The sequence below is a fragment of the Rhinolophus ferrumequinum genome, chromosome 12 (assembly GCF_004115265.2).
Source record: "Rhinolophus ferrumequinum isolate MPI-CBG mRhiFer1 chromosome 12, mRhiFer1_v1.p, whole genome shotgun sequence".
Taxonomy (NCBI): Eukaryota; Metazoa; Chordata; class Mammalia; order Chiroptera; family Rhinolophidae; genus Rhinolophus; species Rhinolophus ferrumequinum.
The window spans coordinates 80,999,449-81,021,182 of record NC_046295.1 but is presented as its reverse complement, the minus strand read 5'-3'; the positions used below and the strand labels follow the sequence as shown (position 1 = coordinate 81,021,182).

The 21,734-nt window shown below is 56.5% G+C and overlaps 1 protein-coding gene across 1 annotated transcript in view; it reads left to right on the top strand.

Moving 5' to 3' along the window:
• SARDH (sarcosine dehydrogenase) overlaps positions 1-20,549 on the top strand; it is a 60,157-nt gene extending 39,608 nt beyond the window's left edge. The window contains exons 18-22 of the mRNA XM_033123792.1: positions 2,344-2,437; positions 14,011-14,173; positions 14,429-14,597; positions 15,770-15,905; positions 19,290-20,549. Of these exons, the coding sequence (XP_032979683.1) occupies positions 2,344-2,437; positions 14,011-14,173; positions 14,429-14,597; positions 15,770-15,905; positions 19,290-19,415 (688 nt within the window). The 3' untranslated portion in view covers positions 19,416-20,549. The remainder of the gene's footprint in view (positions 1-2,343; positions 2,438-14,010; positions 14,174-14,428; positions 14,598-15,769; positions 15,906-19,289) is intronic.
• The last annotated feature ends 1,185 nt before the right edge of the window (positions 20,550-21,734 follow it).

Genomic DNA, 21,734 nt, shown 5'->3' with positions numbered 1-21,734 from the left:
AGGGATTTTGAGGAGGGAGTGATGAGCTGTGTCCCCGTGGTCAACGGGTCAAGTGCGACGACGACTGAGAGTTGACTGTTGGGTTTGGCAACTTGTGGTCCCTGTGGATTTGCCAAGGGTCATTTGAGGGACCGATGGGTGGGAGTGTGAGAAAGGCTGGGTGGAGGAGTGAGTGTGGAGAGGGGCAGACCGCTGGCCGCAGCGAGAGGGCACGGGTCCAGACTGTGAAGTAGTGCAGGGACCGCTGGCCCAGCGCCCACGTGCAGGAAGCCCCGACCCTGGGGGGTGGGGTCCATTTCTGCTCTGGGTGAGCCCACCCTCCACATCACCAGGGTGAATGGGGGTGGGGGTCCTGGCCCGAAGCTCGGGAAGCCTGGGGCTTCATTGCCATGGTGACTTTGGACTTTTAGTGTGGGGGCGGCGGGTGGTCAGGGGAGGGAGGGGTGCCAGACAGACAGATCAAGGCGCGCTCCGGGCGACGGGCCAGGCTCATCCAGCTTCCCTGTAAGCTGCTCCAGGCGGCGGGAGTGATGGCTGCCATGGCCCTCCTCCGGGTAATTTCTTACTTTTCTCCTCCCAAGTGTCCTTTCTCTTTCAAAAATATCCCGAAGTTTCTTGTGTGAATACTGATGTTCCCACCACCACCGACCAATTAGGGCGACACTTTCTGAGTTATGTGAGAAGCATTTCACAGAGTGCCTGGAGGTGCCATACGACCGGCCATTCGATAGAACTTTCTGGAAATGTTTGATAATTGGGTGGGCCAGCCAGTACGGTAGCCACTAAGTATATGTGGCCATTGAGCCCTTAAACTTTGGTTGGTGTGACTGAATTTTTAATTTTAATTAGCTTAAACTCAAGTGGTGGCACGTGGCTGGCGGACGTGCCCTAGAAGTAAATATCACTGTTATAATCACTGTTCTAATGACCAATACCAAGGTGCTTGGCATGTGTTTTCTCACTCATTCCTTACAAGGTCGCTGTGAAGTGGGGTCACTGTCCCTGTGGAGCAGATGGGGGTAGTGAGGCTAGGTGGGGGTGGGGAGGGGGTGAGTAGAGGAGCTGGGATTTGAACCTGGGTCTCTGGCCTAGAGCCTATGCCCTCCAGCGCCACCTGCTGTCACCCCCGGGAAGGCCAGCCTCCTGCTCCCAGGACCTGCACACTGTTGCCCTTCCTCGCCACTTCACATGGGCTGGGTTGGTGCCAGGAGCTGGGGTACTCTGGCACTGCTGAGCCCCTTCAAACCCTGGGCCCGTGGGGAAGACACTGGAGCAGCCTGGCCCCAGATAACCTTGGGGCTGCAGACAGGACGTGCTCTGTGAGGACAGGGTCTGGGTTCTCCGGGCTGGCACTACATGGAGGCCCAGGGGAGTGTTACATAAGTATCTTGGCCGACTACAGCATGCTGGGCACCTTAGGCTGAGTGGGCGGGCAGCTCGCGGCACCATGGGGGTGGGGATTAGGGTGCCACCTGCAGCCCCAACATGCTTGGGGACTCCTGTTGGACAGAAGTGAGGAACCATCTCCTGCCAATGGGGGAGTTCACCCCGTAGTGCAAAGTCAGGCTGTTCTCAGTTAGTCTATTTACAAAGTGCCCTCTCTGTGCCAGGCACATCAGGACAGGGGCCCTGTTGGCTCGGAGCTCCTGGTTTAGTGAGGGTACAACCAGTGTGGGGCACCCTGGCGGGAGTACACCTGACCCAGACTCAGGAAGTCAGGGAGGACTTCCTGGAGGTGTCAGCTGAGCCAAGACCTGAAGGATGACAAAGAGTTAACAGGATCAGGAGAAGTGTGTGGGAATGCAGAAGGTGCAGGAGGGGTGAACTAGGCCAGGAGGAGGCAAGGGGGCAAGGTGCCCAGCAAGTGAAGGTTTCCATGGACACAGCAAGGTCTCGGGCAGTCCATCAAATATGAGAGCCAGACAGCTGGTCACCAAGGGCTGGGAGAGCTGAAACGCCGGGTGCCTGTTCAGGGAGCTCGTACACTGGCCTCTGTGGGATTGGGGGGTATTAGATGGTTAGATAACTGCCCCGAGCGTCAGTTCACCCATCGGAGAAGGAGTCCTGCTAGAGCTCGTCTGTAGGTCTGGCCTCCACCCAGGGTCTGCTGCTCTTGTCATGGTTTCCACTGAGGGCTTTCTTCTCCAACTGTATGTTTGGAGGGTGTTAGTCTTGGTGTGCTTTCATTAATACCATGACTGTTGTTGGTCTGCCTCGTGAGGACGGGGACTTGTCCTGCTCACTGCCGTGTCCCCAGTGCTTTTCTGGCCCAGGGCACACACCCAGGAGTGCTCATGAAGTGTTTGTTGATTGACTGACTGACGACTTTATTTCCTCTCCCAGCCGGGCCATTCTCCAGGAGGTGCTTGACACAGACCTGAGCAATGAGGCCTTCCCTTTCTCCACCCACAAGCTGGTGAGAGCTGCTGGGCACCTGGTGAGTTCTAGCCGTCCCCAGGGTTGTGAGTGGCAGCCATATGCTGCAAGGGAACAAACGTGGGGCTCTGATTTGGGAGTCCATGTGTCATTGGGTAAATCCATTCACCACCACTGTGAAGTAGAGAACAGATGGTCTTGGCCTCAGGCTGGCAGGACCTCCAAGGGACAACAGGTCTAAGCCGGGCTTCGCTGAGCTCCCCCCGGGGCCTGGCACACTGGGAGCCCGTCCCAAGCTTCTGCCAGGAAGGCAGCCTCAGCCTTGCCACCTGCACAGCCGCCACGACATTCCCCTCCTCAGAGGCACAGGGCACACCCCCCCCCCCCAAGTCAGGGTGACGCATTACTTCTTCTGCCTCCTTGGAAATGACAGGGCTGGGGACAACTGAGCAATTATGCTGTTCCAGGAGGTCTACGTGTCCTCTGAGGTGGCACTTGTCCTCTGGGTATGTGTTCCTACCCCCGCCCACCGGTATTTCGGTATGGGAGGAGGAGGGACTGCTACTCCCCCAGGAGCACCCCACCCACCCCCAGATCCAGGAAGTCCAGGTTCCAGGACCCGAAGCTTCTGAGACTGGGGACAATGTCAGGGCTCCACCAGACCCCGCTTCCTCAGAGACCCCAGGGCAGGGGTCCCAGTCCAGCTCGAGGTCAGCATGTCCTTTTCCTGGGCCTCAGTGTCCTTGTAGGAAATGAAGGCCTGTGACCTCCGCCCTGACTTCCTGAGGCCGAGCGGAGGAGCAGACGGTAAGAGTAACATCAGCCACTGGTTGCCAGGGGCTCACTGGGCACCAGGCACCCGAGACACCCGCGTGTCATTCCCCTGACCCTCACAGCAGAGCGGGAGGTTCTGTCACTGGCTTCGTGGACTCGGCACTGCTGACATATTGGAAGATATTTGGGGGGGCCGCCCTGGGTGTTAAGGGTGTTTAGCAATATCCCTGGTATCCACCCGCTCGATGCCAGGAGCACCCCCAGTTGTGACAATCAAAAATGTGCGCGGACATGAGTGAGTGTCCCCGGGGGACAGAATCGCCCATGGAGAGCCACCGCTGTGTGATCAGCCCTGTTCTCACCAGCAGCAAGAGCGGCCAGGTCCCTGTTACCGTGGAGGATGATTCATTCCCTGAACGGAGCTCAGAGAGGTTGGGTGGGCTCCCCGAGTCCCCCCAGCCACTGAAACATAAAAGCACATAAATACGTGTCATAAAGCAGATGTGGCCAGAAGGACAGGGTGGGCGGACAGACAGCCCTTTTCTGTGGGTTTGGGTGTGGAGAGTGGCAGGGGGCGTTGGTGGGGAGCCAGCCTGGCCCGCAGAGGGTCTGGAGGTCAGTTAAGTCTGGGTCCTGTTAGCAAATAAACAACATTGCGATGACATGGCCAGGAGGCTGCCAGGGAGAAACTGAGATAAAGGCAGCTCTGGGAGCTGAGGAGGACTGGCCCGGGAGGGTTGGCCTGGCTCTGCTCCTGCCTTCACTCTCCAGAGGCCACGCTGGGGGAGCAGGAAGCCGAGGAGGGGGGAGGGGGTCTCTGTCTAGCTTGCTTCCTGCCTCCTTGGTGCAAAGCTGCCTGCTGGGACCAGAGAGGGTAGGCGCTTTGAGAGAGCAGCACAGCTCGACCCCAGGTCATGGCGGCTTCCAGCCTGCCCCAACCACAGTTCAGGACCCTTCGGTCCCCATGGGGTCCATGCAGCGTCCGGCCTTGTATGGGACTGGGTTCTGATTTGAGCTGCGAGGCTTGGCGTCTGTTCAGCCCGTGTGTGGTTCAGAGGATTGTGGGGGAGAGGACCAGGTGGGAACACTTCCACCCTCAGCCAGGCTGCTCCAATGAGGCACCTGGGACTTGTTCTTGGACAGCGGGGCTCCAGCTGCCTCCCCGCCCCGGAGGGGGGGGTGGGGGCCCTGGCTGCCTCCCTGGGCCCAGCCCTGTGGCTGTCTGGCCCCACCTTGGCCTGCGGAGCCCAGGAGCTGGGCTGGTGGAAGCAGAGGCCAGACTTCTGGATGAATCTCTCCCCAGGGTAACAGGCGGGCAGACACGGGTGAGGGCGCCAGGGGATGCCGGGTGGGGGAGGGGTGTAGGATGAGCAGGGGTTCTTCATCACTGTCTCCTCCAGGACTAGCTTACCAGTTTTGTCAAAAAGTATTTGACTGCTGTGTAAATGAGTGTGCACCACTCTCTTTCCAACTATAACTGTGTAGCGTGGCGCTAAGGGCGCCTGGCCTGGGTACAACCTCGCTCTGGTACTACCTCTTTCTCAACCTGGCACAGGGGATGGTCCCAGGAGATACCAACACAAAGCTTGCCTGCCGTCTGGCTGAAGGGAGGATGGGCGCTGGCATTTCACCGTGAATCTTGGGAGCACTGGTGACGCGAGGACAAGTAAACGGACCCCTAACTGCACCCTGAGGGGACAAGGCTGTATCCTCCCTTGTCCTTCTTTCCCTAATCCCTGTCTACGAATTTTAAAACTGAAGCAGGGTCATCGCACGGTGCTCCTTCTATGACTGATTATTGATCTAAGACATTCCTCAGAAAAGGACCCAGAGACAGAGGGGTCTCAGGGACACGGGCCCAGCCTTCCGGGTCACTCTGCAGTGGCTTCCTGCCCATCGTTTGGTGTTTTCTGTCTCCTCCCCCATGCACAGTGCTTTCCTGGGCCTTTGGGGGAGTCAGGGGACAGAAGCGGAGAGCTTCCCAGCGGCCCTGGCCTGTGGAGACAAACACCCTCCGCTCATAATCGGCCAGTTTGGCTTCTCCGTGCGTTCTAGCATTTTATTCTAAACTGAAGGATCTTTTCCCAATGCCGAGCTTCCTCCCTGATCCCCACTCTGGCTCTGGAATGAACGCCAAACATGTTGGCGGGGAGCCCACCAGATGCCAGGCACTGAGCTGGATGGGGGGCTCTGGGATGAAAGATGTGGGCCCCACCCTCCATGAGCTCACACACTAGTTGAGGCTGGGGATTGGGAAGGAACCTGCAGCCACAGCCCCGCCTGCATTGGAGAGAGGCCTGGGTGGGGAGTGGTGGCCACTCCCCACAGAGCTGACATGGAAAGGAAGAAGGTCCCAGGGACATTTGTAGGAGGGAGAGTCAAGTCTTGGCAAGATGTGTGAGAGAAAGACAGGTGATGGAGCGACCAGGTGACGTGGGCCTCTGGGCTAGGGAACGAAGTGTGCCTGTGCCAGGAGGGGGCCTCTGCCCTAGGACTCCCCCAGGGGGACAATTGGCAAGCCAGGGGCCTGACGCAACTGGCCCCACCGCCTCATTCAGCATCCTACCCCTTTTCCCACGGGATCCCCCATCCCACTGCCTCCTGGCCCCTTGTCAGGACTAAAGGAACAGGTGCCCTGGGCTGGCCAGCAGATACTTCTTCCTTCCCACAGTCTCAGCCAGAAGTTCATCCCAAGGTTCCTCGAAGGGGACAGTGACAGCCAGTGCCAAGGGCCAAGAGGACATTGCCTTGCTCCTTAGGAAGACCAGCCGATCTCAGAACACACAGATTTAATGTCATCGGGGCTAAATGGCGGGTCCTGCAGGGTCACTGACATGCTCAAGGTGGGAACGGATCAGCACGGAAAGTCACCCAGTTCTCGCAGAGCTGGGAGCTGGCAGGCCTGGCTTCTCGTCCTGCCCCGGTCTTCTGGGGGGCTGCCTCCCCGGGCTTTAGTTTCCCCATCGGCAGCAGCACGGTTAGACGATGTCTCGAGTCCATCCCATAGGTCTGTGCAGACATCCTGAATTCTCCTGGATCTGGGGGGATTTCAGATTCTCCTAAATGAGGTCTCGTCTTGGCTTCAGCACTTGTTGACGCCACGTCCCTCAATGTGAAGAGACACTGGGGCTGGGGCGCCGGGCTGGGCCAAGTATTTATGGGAGATAATTGGATCCCAGCCAACCAGATGCGGGAGAGGAATGTATGTGCCTGTGTAGTCGGTAAAGCCTCCCGGGCCCCGTGCACGGAATGGTGTGGGCCCGAGCCCAGAGCCGCAGCCTAGGCCCAAGGGTGGGTGGGAAGGACCCTGCCACTGCCCACCAGGACCCACACTCACAGCCAACGGATGGGTGGGCGACACTGGCTGAGCGACGCCCCTGGCTGAGCAGTGTCCCCAGCTGAGCAGCGTGGTTGTTTTGCAATAATTCTCTGAGATGCTTGGATCAGCCCCAGGCTTCCATGATCCTTGCATTCCTAGAGGAAGAACAGGGGGCGGGGAGAAGCTGTCCCCTCGGCAGCCAACTGACCAGATGTCCTTGCCTCCCACGTGTTGGCCTCAAGGCCAGCAAGGTTCCCAGTGGGAAGTGCTCTCCTGGTGTGGTTACCAGGCAGACGGGTGTTCCCAGGGCTTTGGTGAGGACAGGGCTCCCTCTGGAAAGTGGCAGGTGCCAGTCTAGAAGCTCAGCATAAGACATGGTGACAAAGTGATTTTCTTCTGAAAATTAATTGCAGATCAAAAGGAAATGTAATTTCTTTTCCTGACAGTGTGAAGTCGTCACTATGGATTCGATTACTTCAGGGTGGAACGTTCTCCCACCCGCACACATTCTACAGACAGTCAGAGGCTCTGTGGCCGGAGGCCCGACCTCCACGGATACTGCATTTGCCAATTGGGTTTTAGCAGCCGCCTAAAAATCACTTTGTACAATCTGTGCAAATTTGTCTTGGCCCTGGAGAGCCAGGGTGGGGGCATGAGCAGGGTCCATGGATGTAGCTGAGGAACCTGCAGTCACTATTCAAGGTGTCCCGTGGTGGACAGTGATGTCTTCTTGCTGTGAGTGTGAGGACAAAGTGTGGCCTGAATGAGGTCGGTGGTGCTGAGGGACCCTGGGGTGTGTGCATCAGAGATTCCAGAATTTCCTCCAAGGCAGACTTCATCCTTTCTCTGCAGGGAGTGCTGGAAGCCTGAGTGCAGCCCCTGCCATTGTCTGTGGGTACAGGCAGGGTCTTTTTTGGGGGGGGGGTGATTCATAGCTATCATTAGCAACTTGAAATCTGCAGCTCAGGTCCGGCCAGGAAGGTGTGCTTTCCTCCAAGGAGCGTCCAGCGGATGGACCCAGCATTCATGAGGGCTGGGAGAGGAACCCTGAGGGTTGGCCAGTGTCTGTGGGGCTTTTTAGATCCTCAGAGATGGTCAAGTTTGTGAAGTGTAGTTTGAGCATCACACCTTTTACTTATTCTTATTCCACTCATCATCCCTACCACCATCACCACCACCAGCACCACCACCACCATCACCACCACATCACCATCACCATGGTCATCACCACTGTCATAACCATCACCATCACCACCACCACCACCATCACCACCATCATCACCACCATCACCACCACATCACCATCACCATGGTCATCACCACTGTCATAACCATCACCACCACCACCACCATCACCACCACCATCACCACCACCATCACCACCACCACCACCACCAGCACCATCACCACCACCATTGTCATCACCACCATCACCACCACCACCACCATCACCACCACCACCATCACCACCACCACCACCACCACCACCACCAGCACCATCACCATTGTCATCACCACCATCACCACCACCACCATCACCATCACCACCACCACACCACCACCACCATCACCTCCACCAGCACCATCACCACCACCATTGTCATCAACACCATCACCACCACCACCACCACCATCACCACCACCATCACCACCACCACCACCATCACCATCATCACCACCACCACCACCACCACCATCACCACCACCACCACCACCATCACCACCACCACCACCATCACCACCACCACCACCACCACCATCACCACCACCACCACCATCACCATCATCACCACCACCACCACCACCACCACCACCACCACCACCATCACCACCATCATCACCACCATCACCACCACCACCATCACCATCACCATTGTCATCACCACTGTCATCACCATCATGACCATCATCACTACCACCACACATTAGCTTTCTGGACCAGACCACTGAGAGATCTCACACCCCTACAGCTGAACAATTTTAGAATCAAGATATCCTCTGAGCCTTCAGAGGACATCACTTAAAAAGTGAAGATCCTCTGAACTTACCACCAACTTTTGCTTCTTCCCTCTCTTGTGGGTTCAGGACCCCAGGCCTCTGCAGAGGGCTATACCTGCTCCGATCCGTGCCCACCTCCTGCCTCCGGGATCTCTGAGATCCTCACTTATTTAAGGGGTGGCTGAGTTTGGTGGATGTGCCTGGTGTGTCGGGGGTGCTGTTACACAATCAAACACCCCGGAAACTTGTAAAACTGCCGTGAGCTAATGTGATTTGAAAAGGGCATCTGTGGGCACATCTGCTCAAGCCCTCCCCTGGTATTTACCCAGAAAGGTATACTCCAGGCTTGTTTTGATGACGCACATGTCCAGAGCACCCATGGGGGGAGGCTGTGGCTTCCCCTGTCCTGAGCACCCGTGTGGCCTTTGATGAAAGCTGAGGCGGGGCCCAGCACCTCTTTGGACTCGAGTCATCTCCAAGGAAAGTTGGCGGGAAGTTCAGTGATGCACCAAGCATGGAATCAAGCCCCTAAGTCCCCATTGTACTGAAACCTGAGCATATCCCCTCCCACCCAAAAATATTCAAGGGGGTTAGTGCAGGGCACTGTGTGTGGTGTGGTCCTGTTCTGAGTCCACTTCTTCTCTCCCTCATTCTCGGTACCCAGAACATCAGGAAAGTATGAGTCACTCAGTCCCTTTGGGATGTGGGTGCCATCCATGGAGAAAAGGGTGTTTTGTTTTGTCTTATCATCTTAACCCTTTTAAAGCTCATGGTTCGATCGTGTTAAGCACATTCACGTTGTTTCTCAACAGAGCTCCACAAATGTTTTATCCTGCAGAACTGACACTCGTTCATTAAACAACTGCCATTCCTCCCGTCCCCCTGGCTCCTGGTAACCGTCATTCCTTCTACTCCCTGTGTCAATGAATTTGACTGCTTTAGATACCTCCTACAAGTGGAATCATATAGGATTTGTCTTTTCTTGGGACTGGCTTATTTCCCTCAGCATAATGTTCTCAAGGTTCATCCCTCTTGTGGTATATGTCAGGATTTCCTTCCTATTAATGGCTGAATAATATTCCATTGTGTGTGCGAATGGACCACATTTTGTTTATGCATCATCTGTGGAGGGACACCTGGTTCATTTCCACCTCTTGACCATTGTGAATAAGGCTGCTGTGAATATGGGTGTGCAAATATCAGTTCGAGATCTTGTTTTCAACTCTTTTGGATACATACCCAGAAGGAGAATTGCTGGACATACGGTAATTCTATTTTTAATATTTCAAAGAACTGCCATACTGATGCACCATTTTATATCTCTACCAACTGTGCCCAAGTTTTCTAATTTCTCCACGTGCTCGCCAACACTGGTTATTTTCTGTTTTGTTTTGTTTTTTAATAGGAGCCATCTTAATAGGGATGAGGTTATATCTCATTGTGGTTTTGATTTGCATTTCTCTAATGATTAGTGATGTTGAGCATCTTTTCATATGCGTGTTGGTCATTTAAATATCAAATTTGAAGAAATATCCATTCAACTCCTTTACTCATTTCTTAATCAGGTTATTTTTGTTGTTGTTGAATTGTAGCAGTTCTTTATATGTTCTGGATATTAAGCCCATATTGAATATGTGATTTGTAAGTATTTTCTCCCATTCTGCAGGTTGCCTTTTCACTGTTGATTGTATCCTTGGAGGCACAGAAGTTTTTACATTTAATGTAGTCCCATTAGCATATTTTTGCTTTTGTTATCTATGCCTTTGGTGTCATATCTAAGAGATCATTGCCAAGTCAAATGTCATCAAGCTTTTCCCCGATGTTTTCTTCTAGGAGTTGTATAGTTTTACATTTAGGTCTTTAATCCATTAGTGTTTGTATGTAGTGTAATATAAGGGTCCAGCTTCATTCTTTTGTGGATATTCAGTTTCCCAACACTAGTGGTTGAAGAGCCTGTCCTTTCTCCATTGTGTGGTCTTGGCAGCCTTGTTGAAGGTCACTTGACCATATACACATGGGTTTATTTCTCGACTCTCTTTTCTTTTCTATTGGTTTATCTGACTTTAGGCCATTACCACACTGTTTTGATTACTGTAGCTTTGTAGTGAGTTTGAAATTAAGATGTGTGAGTTCTCCAGCGTGTTCTTCATTCTCACGATTGTTTTGGCTATTGGAAGTCCCTTGAGTTTCTATATGAAGTTTAGGATGGGTTTTTCTATTTCTTCAAAAAATGCCATTGGGATTTTGATACGGATCGTATTAAATCTGTAGGTAGCTTTGAGTAGTATTGATATCTTAATGATATTAAGTCTTCCAATCCATGAACGTGGGATATCTTTCCATTTATTTGTGACTTTCATTTCATTTACCAATGTTTTGTAGTCTTCATGGTACAAATCTTTCACCTCCACGGTGGGTTTACTCCTAAGTATTTTATCCTTTTTGATGTTATTGTAAACGGGATTGTTTTTTTAATTTTCTTTTTGGATTGTTCATTGTTGGGGTATAGAAACACAACTGATTTTTGTGTGTTGATTTCGTATCCTGCAAACTTGCTGAATTTGATTATTAGTTCCAACAGTCTCTGGGGGAGTCCTTAGGGTGAGAAAAGGGTTTAAACAAAACCTGGTGTAAGTCCTTCCTGAGGACCTTCCACGATTCTGTGGCTCCATCCACTGCCTGTGGTTCCCGTAAGAATGCAGGGCTCTGTTTCGCAAGGGGTTTGCTGGGGGCTTGCTTTTCCAGTTCATCCAAGCCCACATTACTGGCAGATGGATGCATACTGGGCATCATGCTTCCCGTGAAGTTGGTGCTCACAGCACTGGCCTCGCCCCATTTATCAGGTGGGAACACTGAGGCCAGGAGAGGCCGACTCGTGTAGGTAGCTGGAAGGTTCTGGTGCTGCTGTTTGCTCCCAGGTCTGGCTGACCCAGAGCCCGTGTTCCAGATGTCCTCATGCTAGGCCTTTTCCCTTCATTATGTGTCCCCGCTCAGAAGAAGTGAGGACTTCCCCATCTCCACCGCTTCAGTGGAGAAACATGCAAGATATCCCGAGAACCAGTGATTCTGTGAGCTTAGAAAGGCACCTGGAATGCCCCTAACTCTGTCCCTCACTTTTCTGGGAAGCAGAGGTCCACCTGCTCCTGTTTTCTCCTCCTTCGTTAAGGAAGCCTGTATTTAGCCCCTCTCTGGGCAGCGCCGATGCATGGGGCACAGTGGAGAGTCAGATGCAGCAGCCCCCACTGCGCCGGGCTTCTGGGAGCTGGGGAAGGGGCTTCATCCACCCATGAATACACGGAGCCCGAGTGCCTGACCGTCTCACTTAGCTGGGGGTACGTGCATCTGACTCGAATCCTCAATCCTGAGGCTATTAACGGTGAGCTTTAAAAAGGATTTTTCTGTTTCGAAATGAGATTAGCCTTGAGCTCCAAGCTCCTCAGTAGGCTGTCTAAAATTAGAACCCCGTTGACAAGGCAATCTTTGTCAGGGGCCTCTGGCTTGCACCAGGGGAGCGGGGAAATGTCAACAGTACATTTTCTGTGTCAATTTTGAGTTTTTTTAAGAGGCCAAGGCAAATGGCAACTCAGAGCACATTTGCGCTGTTTTAAAAGCTTTCAGAATCCAGCCCCTCGGTGTAGTGTGATTAGTGTTAGATTTACAAGGGGCTGGTTCTGTGGACGGGAGCGTGGCCTTCACCCTCCTTCTGTGCAGGTATTATCCTGGCGGGAGCTGCACCTGACAGACCTTTCTGCTCCGAGCAGTGATGGGATCAGCTCCTGGAGCTCTGTGAGCTCTGTGACTGGGCGTGCTCTCAATGTCCCTGTGAGCTGGATGGTCGCAGGGCGGAGCAGTCAGGCCTTACCCACGGGGACGCTGCGGATTCGAGGATTTGCCTTAGGCCTGGAAGCAGACACCAGTTGCTGAGTGTGTAAATTACATGCAACCACCCCAATGTGCAGGAAAAGTGACATGCTCCTGAGCAGTCACCCACGCTGGTGGTGGACCCCATGCAGCTGCGCCTGGTACACAGGTGTAAGGGACACACATGCCCAGATCAGCTGTCCCCGTCAGAGCCGCGTGTGCTGGGCCAGCGTGGTGCCCCAGAGTCTCTGTTTCTGTACCATCACTGGGTTGTATTTATGGTGGCTTCCACCACCACGTGGCGCCGAGAAGGTGTTTGATGACGTACGGTGCATGCAGAGCTCTGTGAACGGCACTGGCATTCCCATGGGGTTTGGGGGCCACAGTCCCTTTCTGGGCCTCTGGGAACCAGCTCTTACACAAGTGGCTTTCCCAGTCAAATGTTCAAACACGGATGGCAAGGTTCTTGCAGCCCCACCTGTCCCCACTACATGCCTGCCCAGCTCTTCGCCTTTGCACCTGCCCTTCCTGGCAGGCCTGTCTGCAGTGACAAACTCTGCCCAACCTTCCAGCCGGGTCCGACCCTCCCAGGCAGAGTTCGTCCTTCCTGCACTCTGGCCACCTAGAGCATGGTTGTCAGAGAACTGGCTGGTGCTTCTGGATGAGTCCTTCAAATACTTGAGTCCAGGAGGGCAGAAGCTGTGTGTATCTCCTGACCCCAGCACCTGGCCTAGGCTGAGCAGGCTGGGGTGGGGGTGGGTGTCACGATCAGTGCTCAGCTGTGTCCCCTCTCAATGCCCCTGAGCCCACTAAGTGCAGCCATTGTGATTTGCGAGCCGTGCCACTGACTTCCCATCCACTCCCTCACGGACGCATCTCAGAGCTTAAAGCAGATGGAGCCAGGGCCCCGGACCCTATTACAGACAAGGAAATGGAGGCTATACAGGGTCAAGAGGCTGGTCCAAGGTCACTGCAGTGATCGGATGGTGGCCTCCTAAAACAGATGTCCATGGCCTGCCCCGGGGACTGTGAATGGGACCTTATTTGGAAATAGGGTCTTTGCAGATGTAATTAGGTAAAGATCCTGAGGTGAAATCATCCAGGATTGGCGTGGGTACTACTGCTACTACATCCAATGATAAGTGTCCTGATAAGAGATGAAAGGACAGACACAGAGGGGAGGCCATGTGATGATGGAAATGGAGACTGGGGTGACGTGGAGTACTTGGGGCCCCCAGAGGCTGGGAGAGGCCGGAAGGATTTTCCCCTAGAGCCTCTGGAGGGAGCAAGGCTGGCTGACACCTTCATTTTGGACTTCAAGCCTCCATAGCTGGGAGGGAATCCATTTCTGTTGTTTGAAGCATCCCAGTGTGTGGTCAGTCACTGACTGCAGTCCTCAGGGCAGTCAGTCACTTAGAAGAAGGGCTGAGGCCTGGGAACTGGTGTCCGCTTTCCCCGCTATCAACGTGGACACCCCTTCTCCCCTTAAGGATTCCAGAATGCTCCTGGGAACTCTCCTTGGGAGACCCCACTTTTTGGTGAGGAGCTGGTCTGGGCCCTGGACCAGCTAATAATGTAATAATAACGATGACAGCAGGAACTGTCCTCCAGTAAGTGGCCGCTGGGCCTGGACCTCAGTCGTCTGACCCCAGCCCATGTGTGAGCTGTGACTGTCCCCCCAGGTCCGGGCCATTCGGCTGTCCTTCGTGGGGGAGCTGGGCTGGGAGCTGCACATCCCGAGGCTCTCCTGCGTGCCCGTGTACCAGGCCGTGATGACAGCAGGGGCCAAGCACGGCCTTGTTAACGCAGGTTACCGGGCCATCGACTCCCTGAGCATTGAGAAAGGTGAGTACAGAGTCCGGGCGGCACTGGTGAGTGACACCTACATCAGTGGGGTGGGGTGGGGGGTGCTGGCCCAGTGGTGTGGGGACAGGGGCCAGAGCTGGGCTTGGATTTAGTGCCTAGTGTCCCTGAGGGAGTCTGCCGGGGCCCCTTCACAAGCCCCCTCCCCAACACCCCAGCCCGTGGTTTGGAGGCTGGAATGCGGATGGGGCATCTGGTCCGGGGGGCACTGAGCCTGTGGTCTCCCCCTCCGCACAGGCTATCGGCACTGGCACGCAGACCTGCGGGCAGACGACAGCCCTCTGGAGGCAGGCTTGGCCTTCACCTGCAAGCTCAAGTCCACCACCCCCTTCCTGGGGCGCGAGGCCCTAGAGAAGCAGCGGGCTGCAGGCCTCCAGCGGCGCCTGGTGTGCTTCACCGTGGACGAGTGAGTGTCCTGTGGTCCTAATACGTCTGGAAGGGTAGGGTCAGCAGGGCCCATGGGGACGTGGACAGGACGTGCCCTCTCCAATGCACATTTTAAAAGAGAGAGACTCTGCCAAGCCACCGCTCAGGCCTCGGGCCGAGGAGGGTGAGCCCTGCCTGGAGCTTGCTCCTAGTCACCAACCGCGGTGCTGTAACCTCCCACTGTGTTCCAATAAAATCCTCCCCATGTCAGGGATAGGGGGACGCGGGGGGAAGGGCCAGGCTGGGGCCACCATCCCCGCTTATAGTTGGAGACCGTGGGTACCAAGGGACCAGTGGCTAATGCCAGCCACACGGCAGAGGTGGAAGGAGAACCCCTGTGTGTGGCGACCTGGCCCCTCACTCTTCCCCGAGTGGTGGCGTTAGCTTGTTGCCCGTGGTGTTCCTGATTCCATTTGGGCAGAGTCACCGAGATGACAGTATGTGTTGGACAGGAATCTGAGTAGCAACAGTCTCAGGACGGTGGCTGCTTCAGCTTTGTTGATTGGGTGCTGAGAGCCAGTGCCATTTCTCCCAGATTTCTGGAGCTTTCAAAAGAAGTGTCAGGAGTGACAAGCGGAGGGGAAGTGGCGGGTGCGCAGAGCTGTGGTTTGTCACCGTCCTACGGCTTCTCCCTGCTCCCGTCGGGCTGTCTGTCTGTATGACTGACAGTCCACCTCCCTGGGAGCAGCTCAGCTATGGTTTGGGGACACAGACAGAGCGGGCTCTGCATCTTGCTGTCCCAATCTTTAGGACAGACATGGGCAGGATGCCGGCTGTGGAGTCGCAGAGAACTCCTGCCGCTGTGCTCTGGGTCCTGAGTGAGACGGGTGGCCTCCCTGAGCTGGTTTCCCCATGTACACATGACTCTGTAAGACCGGAGTGACACTGAAGGATACGCGGATATGTTTACAAAACCTCCTTCCATCCCACCCTCACCCATTGGACAGGTGGGGCCCAGACCGTTTTGCTCCGGGACCAGGAGGCACGCAGACCCTGGCCAGGCTTTTCTGTTCAGTGTAGGATTCACAGGCATCCAGCCACCATCTGCAGCAGGGATGGTCCACTTCCCTCTGTCCCCAGCCCGGCCAAAGCGCAGGGGTGGGGTTGGGGTGGGGGGCTCCGGGGTCCCAGCTCGCTCATTGCTTCTTCCAGGAAAGTGCCCATGTTCGGGTTGGAGGCCATCTGGAGGAACGGCCACGTGGTGGGCCACGTCCGCAGGGCCGACTTTGGCTTCACCATCGACAAGACGCTCGCTTACGGCTACATCCGGGACCCCAGCGGTGGGCCGGTGAGTCCCACTCCCCAGTGCTGCCAGGGGAGCCCCGGTTTCTCTCCAGGCTCTAAGCATGCTGGGTAAAGGGGGACGGGAGCACAGTGAGGTGACTGACTAATGGGGCCGTGTCTCTGGGCAGAGTGAGCTTCTGTTCCTGTATTTTCTTTCTGGAAGGGTCTGACTTTGTGAGCTCCAGGATTCTCTTGGTCAGAAGGAGGGTCTGAGCTGGGCTGGCACCCTCTGCTCCATGGGCCAGAGACCCCACCCTCGAGCTGCCGCCCACCCTGTGCTCTAGGTGGACTCCAGGGTGGGCAGAGGCCAGGACCCACGTTCCTCCTTTCCTTCTTCACTCAGACAAGACATGCCCCAGGCATGGCCCCCTCCCCCAGCAGGCAGAGCTGGCAAGACCCAGGTGGCCCCCAGGAGCTTGTACTGGGGCGGGCCAGGGGTAGTGGACAGAGACTTGAACATCACGGCTAAGTGCAGAGGCAGCCCTGGACGGCCTGGGAGGGAGGCGACAGGGGGTGCCCCAGAAGGGTGGCCCCTGCACCCTCCTCCCCGTCCTCGGGCGAGGGCGGAGCTGCTTATTAGTAGGGCCACACCTCTCCACGCCGAGGCGTCCACAGGAGACTGTCTGCCACCTGCCCCAAGCCTGAGGGAGGCGCCGTCTGCTGCCCCAGGCCCCGGTCCTGAGGCCTCTCCACCCAGCTCCCAGCTCTGGGCTTGGAGAGGCGGCCGCGGCCTTGGGCTTTCCCTCCTCCCTGCTCCCTGCCTGGCACCTTGACCATGGCCCACGGGTATGAGATGTCACCTCCCATCTGTAAAAGCCAAGGGAATAGGGGCCCGGACGGGTTCAGGGGCAACAGCTTTCCCTGGGTGCTTTGCACACACATCCCACCCACCCCCTGCCCTGCAGGCAGGCTCTGGTCTGTCTGTGCTTCCCTCCAGTCGATGGGGAACCTGAGTCACTGCTGAACGTCCCCCAGCTGTGGGCAGCCGGGCCCAGGGAGTGGGGCTCAGAGCCGAAGTGCTGACGTGCTGCGGTGTTGCTCTCCTGGTCCCTGGGCACTGCCTGGCCTTGGCCCTCACTGCCCTGCCAGTCCTGTCATGGCGCCGTCACTTCCCGGCTCAGAGCCTCGGACTTCCTGGACAGGCAGTGATCTCCTGTCTTGGCTGCTCCCAGACTGTCCTTACCACAGTCCCAGGCAGGGAGGTCTCACACTCCATCGGTGTCTGGCTCCCACTCAGCCTACATCCCCCAGCTCAGGGCCTGAAGAAAATCCCACTTGGGGAGGCACCCGCCTTCTAATTCAGTCCCGTCCTTTCAGCTGCGGGGCTGAGGCCCCGAGCTTGGAGGCTGCATGACGGCCCCTCCTGCTTGGACCCAGGCAGGCCCCTCCCAGAGCACAGGGTACAGCTTCACACTCTCTCCTGGCTGGCAGGTTCCTTGCTCCCTACATTGTGCCATGCATGTACAGTGCACGTGGCACACATGTGTGCATACCTGTGCACGCACACAGCTGTGTACACACATCAGTGTATACACATGTGCGTGCACACAAGCCTGTGCACACATTTTGGCATTATGCACACACATAGACACACGTGCACACACAGGCACAGTTTGGGTGCTTGGCAGTGAGACAGAAGGGATGGCATTTTCTCCAGGTGGAGAAAATCTAAACATTTTGTCCAAACAACCATCTATAGACCCAAATAGTCTCCACCTCCCCAGCACAGATGCCTCCCTCCGTATGTGTGGGGGAGGGGCAGAGAAAGGGCCGTAAGGGCTTGCAGGGGCTCCCAGCCACCGAGGGGTCTCTGCTCAAGCTGGACAGGCGGGTGCTGTGACGTGAGGAGGAGAAGGAGCGCATGGTCACTGCCAGCACCTTTACGGATTCACCTGCTTTCCTCCTGAGTCTCCCACACCAGCCCTATGACAGCTGATAAACTGAGGCCCGGAAGGGAGGCCCACCCAGCTGGGTCTGGCTCCAGAGTTTTCCATCCCAAGCCCCTGACAGTCTTGGACAGCTCTAGGCTGCAGCTCCACCCCACCCCAGACTCTGGAGGGAGGGGCACTTGGGACAGGCAACGAAGGGGAGGCAGGTGGAAGTGAGTCAGACCAACCTAGGCAGGGACTCGGGGATGTGCTGGGCCTGGCCTGTAGGCCCCCGGGGAGGGGGCGCAGCAGCTCCCAGCAGGGCCTCCAGCAAGGCTGCCCCCTGCAGTCGGCTGGGAGACGGCACCAACAGCCTTGGGGCTGTGGCCTTGAACAAGGGCTTCTCTCTGGGCCTCAAGTTTTCTCGGCTGTAAAGGGAGGGCTGCCTCACAGGTGCCCACTCAGGGTGGGGACTTAAGCAGCAGTTGTGATGACGAGCTGCCATGGCCGGTGGCAGCATCAGGCGGTGACAGAGGGCCTTCCCTGACACAGCCTGATACAGACCCCTGGGTTCCAGCCAAAGCTCTGTGTCCACCCCATGCTGGGGTGGGGGGTGCAGGCCCAGTCACCTCTTTCACAGAGCAGCAGTCCTTGCCCTTTCTATCCAACTGGGGATTGGTGTATAATTAACCCGTCGAGGAAGGAAAGCTGACACGTTACCCAGACAAATACCCCAGGATGAACAGCGGAGGCCGCGGCGGCTCAGGCTGGCTTGTGAGGGTCGGCTGTCCATCTCTGCCCACCTCCACCATCGGGACCCCGGAGTATTTACACCACAGACATGGGCAAACGCTGCTTCAGGACCCCCAGCCTCCTTGGAGAGCCCGTTGTTAAACGTTTACCAACACGTAGTGGGAGAGCCAAGATTCCTTCATAAAATTGGGAACACGCCCCTTGAAGGGAAAGGTTTTGGGGGTCGGAGCAGAATTTGGGGCATCCGGCGTGTTTATTAATAAGGACCACATGCCAGTCTGGGTTACCCACTGCTTTAGGCACCAGCGGCCTGTACCCCTGGGGGCACGTGGAGCTTTGAGCCCCACCCTTGCTCATCAGGCTCTGAGGTCGGGCTTAAAAGTCCCCCCCCTTCTAACACTACAGTCACAGAAAAAGCCTCGTTTGTTTTTCATTATTTTTCACCCGGTCCTGAGTTGCCAGGAAAGAGGGGTCCTCTACTTCCCGGAGAAGAGCCCTCAGACGCCCTCCCTGGGGCTCAGCCCTGAGTGTAATTGCTACCAGGTCTGGGCTCTGCTGGACCCAGGTGCTCAAATCCAAGGCACAGGGACACAGACTCTGTCTGTTCAGGTAGCTCCTCGGTTCAGCAAAGGGAACTTTGGCTCAATGATGGGTTTACCCACAGGGGAGGAAGTGACGCCGAGCCCCGGTCCTGAGAAGCAGGTAGGTGTGAGCTCAGCTCCTACAAAGAAGTCACAAGTGACCACGTCCTCCTCTTCTGCTCCTAGGTCTCCGCGGACTTCGTGAAGAGTGGGGACTACGCCCTGGAGAGGATGGGGGTGACCTACCCTGCTCGGGTTCATCTGAAATCTCCTTTTGACCCTGACAACAAGAGGGTGAAGGGAATCTATTGATGGGGTCGTGGGCCGGGCCTCAGCTGCTCAGGAAGCCAGTGACCCGCCCCACCCCCCACCACTGATTGCCACGGAGCCATCCTGCCCTGGGCTGCAGGACCCGGACCCCAGCCAGAACTTGGATTCCCCTGCCTTCAGTCCAGGCCTGCTAACCCCCAAACAGATATGGACAGAGAGAGTGGAGAGAGGACCCAGAGGACCCGTCCTGTGGTCACTGACCAAAGGGTGGTCTCTAGTCCACCCCCACCCCCCAAAAAACAGACCTATAACGTCTTGGGCTCAGGGACCACAATAAGCTTCTTACAAGGTGCTGAGTAAACATTAAGAGGCCCAGCGTAAAAGCAGGGAGCAGAGAGGTGTCACCTGCTATTCTGAGCATCGGAGAGCTGCGAGGTGCCTCCGGAACCGGGGACAGAGTGGGATTGACTAGTAATGTCTGCCTTGGGCCCAGTGTTAGAGGCATAGAACACATGGCTGGATTGGCACCAGCCCTGTCAGCAAGGCCATTTGGCAGGACGCTCTTGTCTCCCAGGAGGGAGGAAATCTAGAAAGAAACCTCCCTACCTTGACCTCTCAGTTCTTTACACGGGAAAGCCATCTGAGAGTCACCAGCCCGTGAAATTGGTGAGCAGAAGCGGGGGGTGGGAAGGTCTCAGTGCCCTCCCTCAGCCATGCAGAAATGCCATCTCCTGCCTCAGTTTCCCCGGGAGCCCATTCATGTCCAGGTCAGAGTAAGAACCGGACAGAATACGCCTGCCTGGGTGGCCTCCGTGCTTGCCGAGTGATTAAGACATGCTTCTGTCCTGGTCTCCCTTCTCTTCCGGCTGCTGGGGGAAGGACCTTGCACAGGGCCTTAAAAGGGGGTAACTCACCTGCTCCCCTTGGCTGGGCCTTCAGAACTCTTCTTCTGTCATGTGACCCTGCTCCCTGCCTGGCCGACCCACCCTCATGCCCAGGTCCCCCCTCACCTCTCCCTGGCAGGATTTCGTTCCCAGGTGCCAGGCAGCCCAACAGAGCTGTACCCCTCGTGCCCAGGGGTGCAGGCCCTGGTGGCTCGCAGAGACTCCACACCACGCAGCCCCGCTCCTGGCTGAGCTGCAACAGGTCAGGCAAATAAAGTCAAAGCCACGGAAAGTGTTTGGATTGCAGGTGGCCTTTGCCCCTCTGCCAGACCACAGGCTGGGGCTGGGGGGCGGGGGCCTCTGGCTTTCCGGGGGCTCAGGCGAAGGAACACTGCAGCCCCCCTGCTCACCTCAGGCCTGGTTCTAGCACCGAGGGGCCAGAGGAGGAGAGGGGGAGCCGGCTTCCAGACGGCCTGGCCTGCTTCTCTAGGCCCTGGTTGACCACACGCCCCTGGATTGGGCCCGTGCACGTGTTCGTTCCACAGCCTGTCCTGGGAGGGGGCTGAGGAGGTCAAATCCAGGTTCCAGTCCAGCTCCTTCCTCAGAAACAGACTTGCGCATGCTTTGCTCCTGGGGGGGCCCGCCCTGGACCTTCTGGAGAGCACCCGGGATCACGGGAGAGGCCTTCCCGGGCTGCCTCCCACGCTCGCCTGCCCCTCCCACGGCCGCAGGAAGGTCCAGTCCGTGCCCTGCCCCACGCCTGCACGCTGGACCACCCCGCAGCACCCTCCCTCTGAGCTCGTCCCTCCAGCGACCCTGGGTCAGTCCTTCCTCACTCCGGATCTAGAGACACCTGTTGCCATTATCTAGTTTTGCAGTTTTTTTCTGGACAAAATGAGCATCATGCCAGGATTTGGGCTGAGAGTGGCTGGAAGTCAACAGGAGAAAGGAGTCTCCGGTGTCCTCAGCAGTGCCTGGAGCTCGGGGCAAAGTGGTGCCCTGCAGACGGCAGGTGGCCAGGCCCCTTGTTCCCCAACTCTCCCGCTAGCTCCCGTCCGTCAGCCTGCACATGCAGCCAAGGCTTTCTGCACTGGGCCGTTAGAGACCACAGCAGTCTCAGATCCCTGCACCCAGCACTGTGTTTGCATCAGAGCGAGGCCAGCACCCGGCCTCTGGTCTCCAAGTGGTGAACAGAGAAGAAACATGACCGGCAGGGACTAGGCGCCCATCTCCCTCTGAGGACCTGTGGCCCCTGGCAGTGGAAAGCCCAAGTGACTCCCAGTTCCCCTACTTCTCTGAGGCCTCACAGGCAACAGCTGGCATGGGGCACTCCTCCCTCCAGTGTAGCTGATGAAAGTAGCAACGAAAGAATCTGACAAAAGAGAGGCACTAGTGATTGTGGACAAGGAGCCTGTCATGTGCTAAGGTCCTGGGGTGGGCCTGCCCGGCCATGTGACCTGGGTGGTGTCTCCTGGGC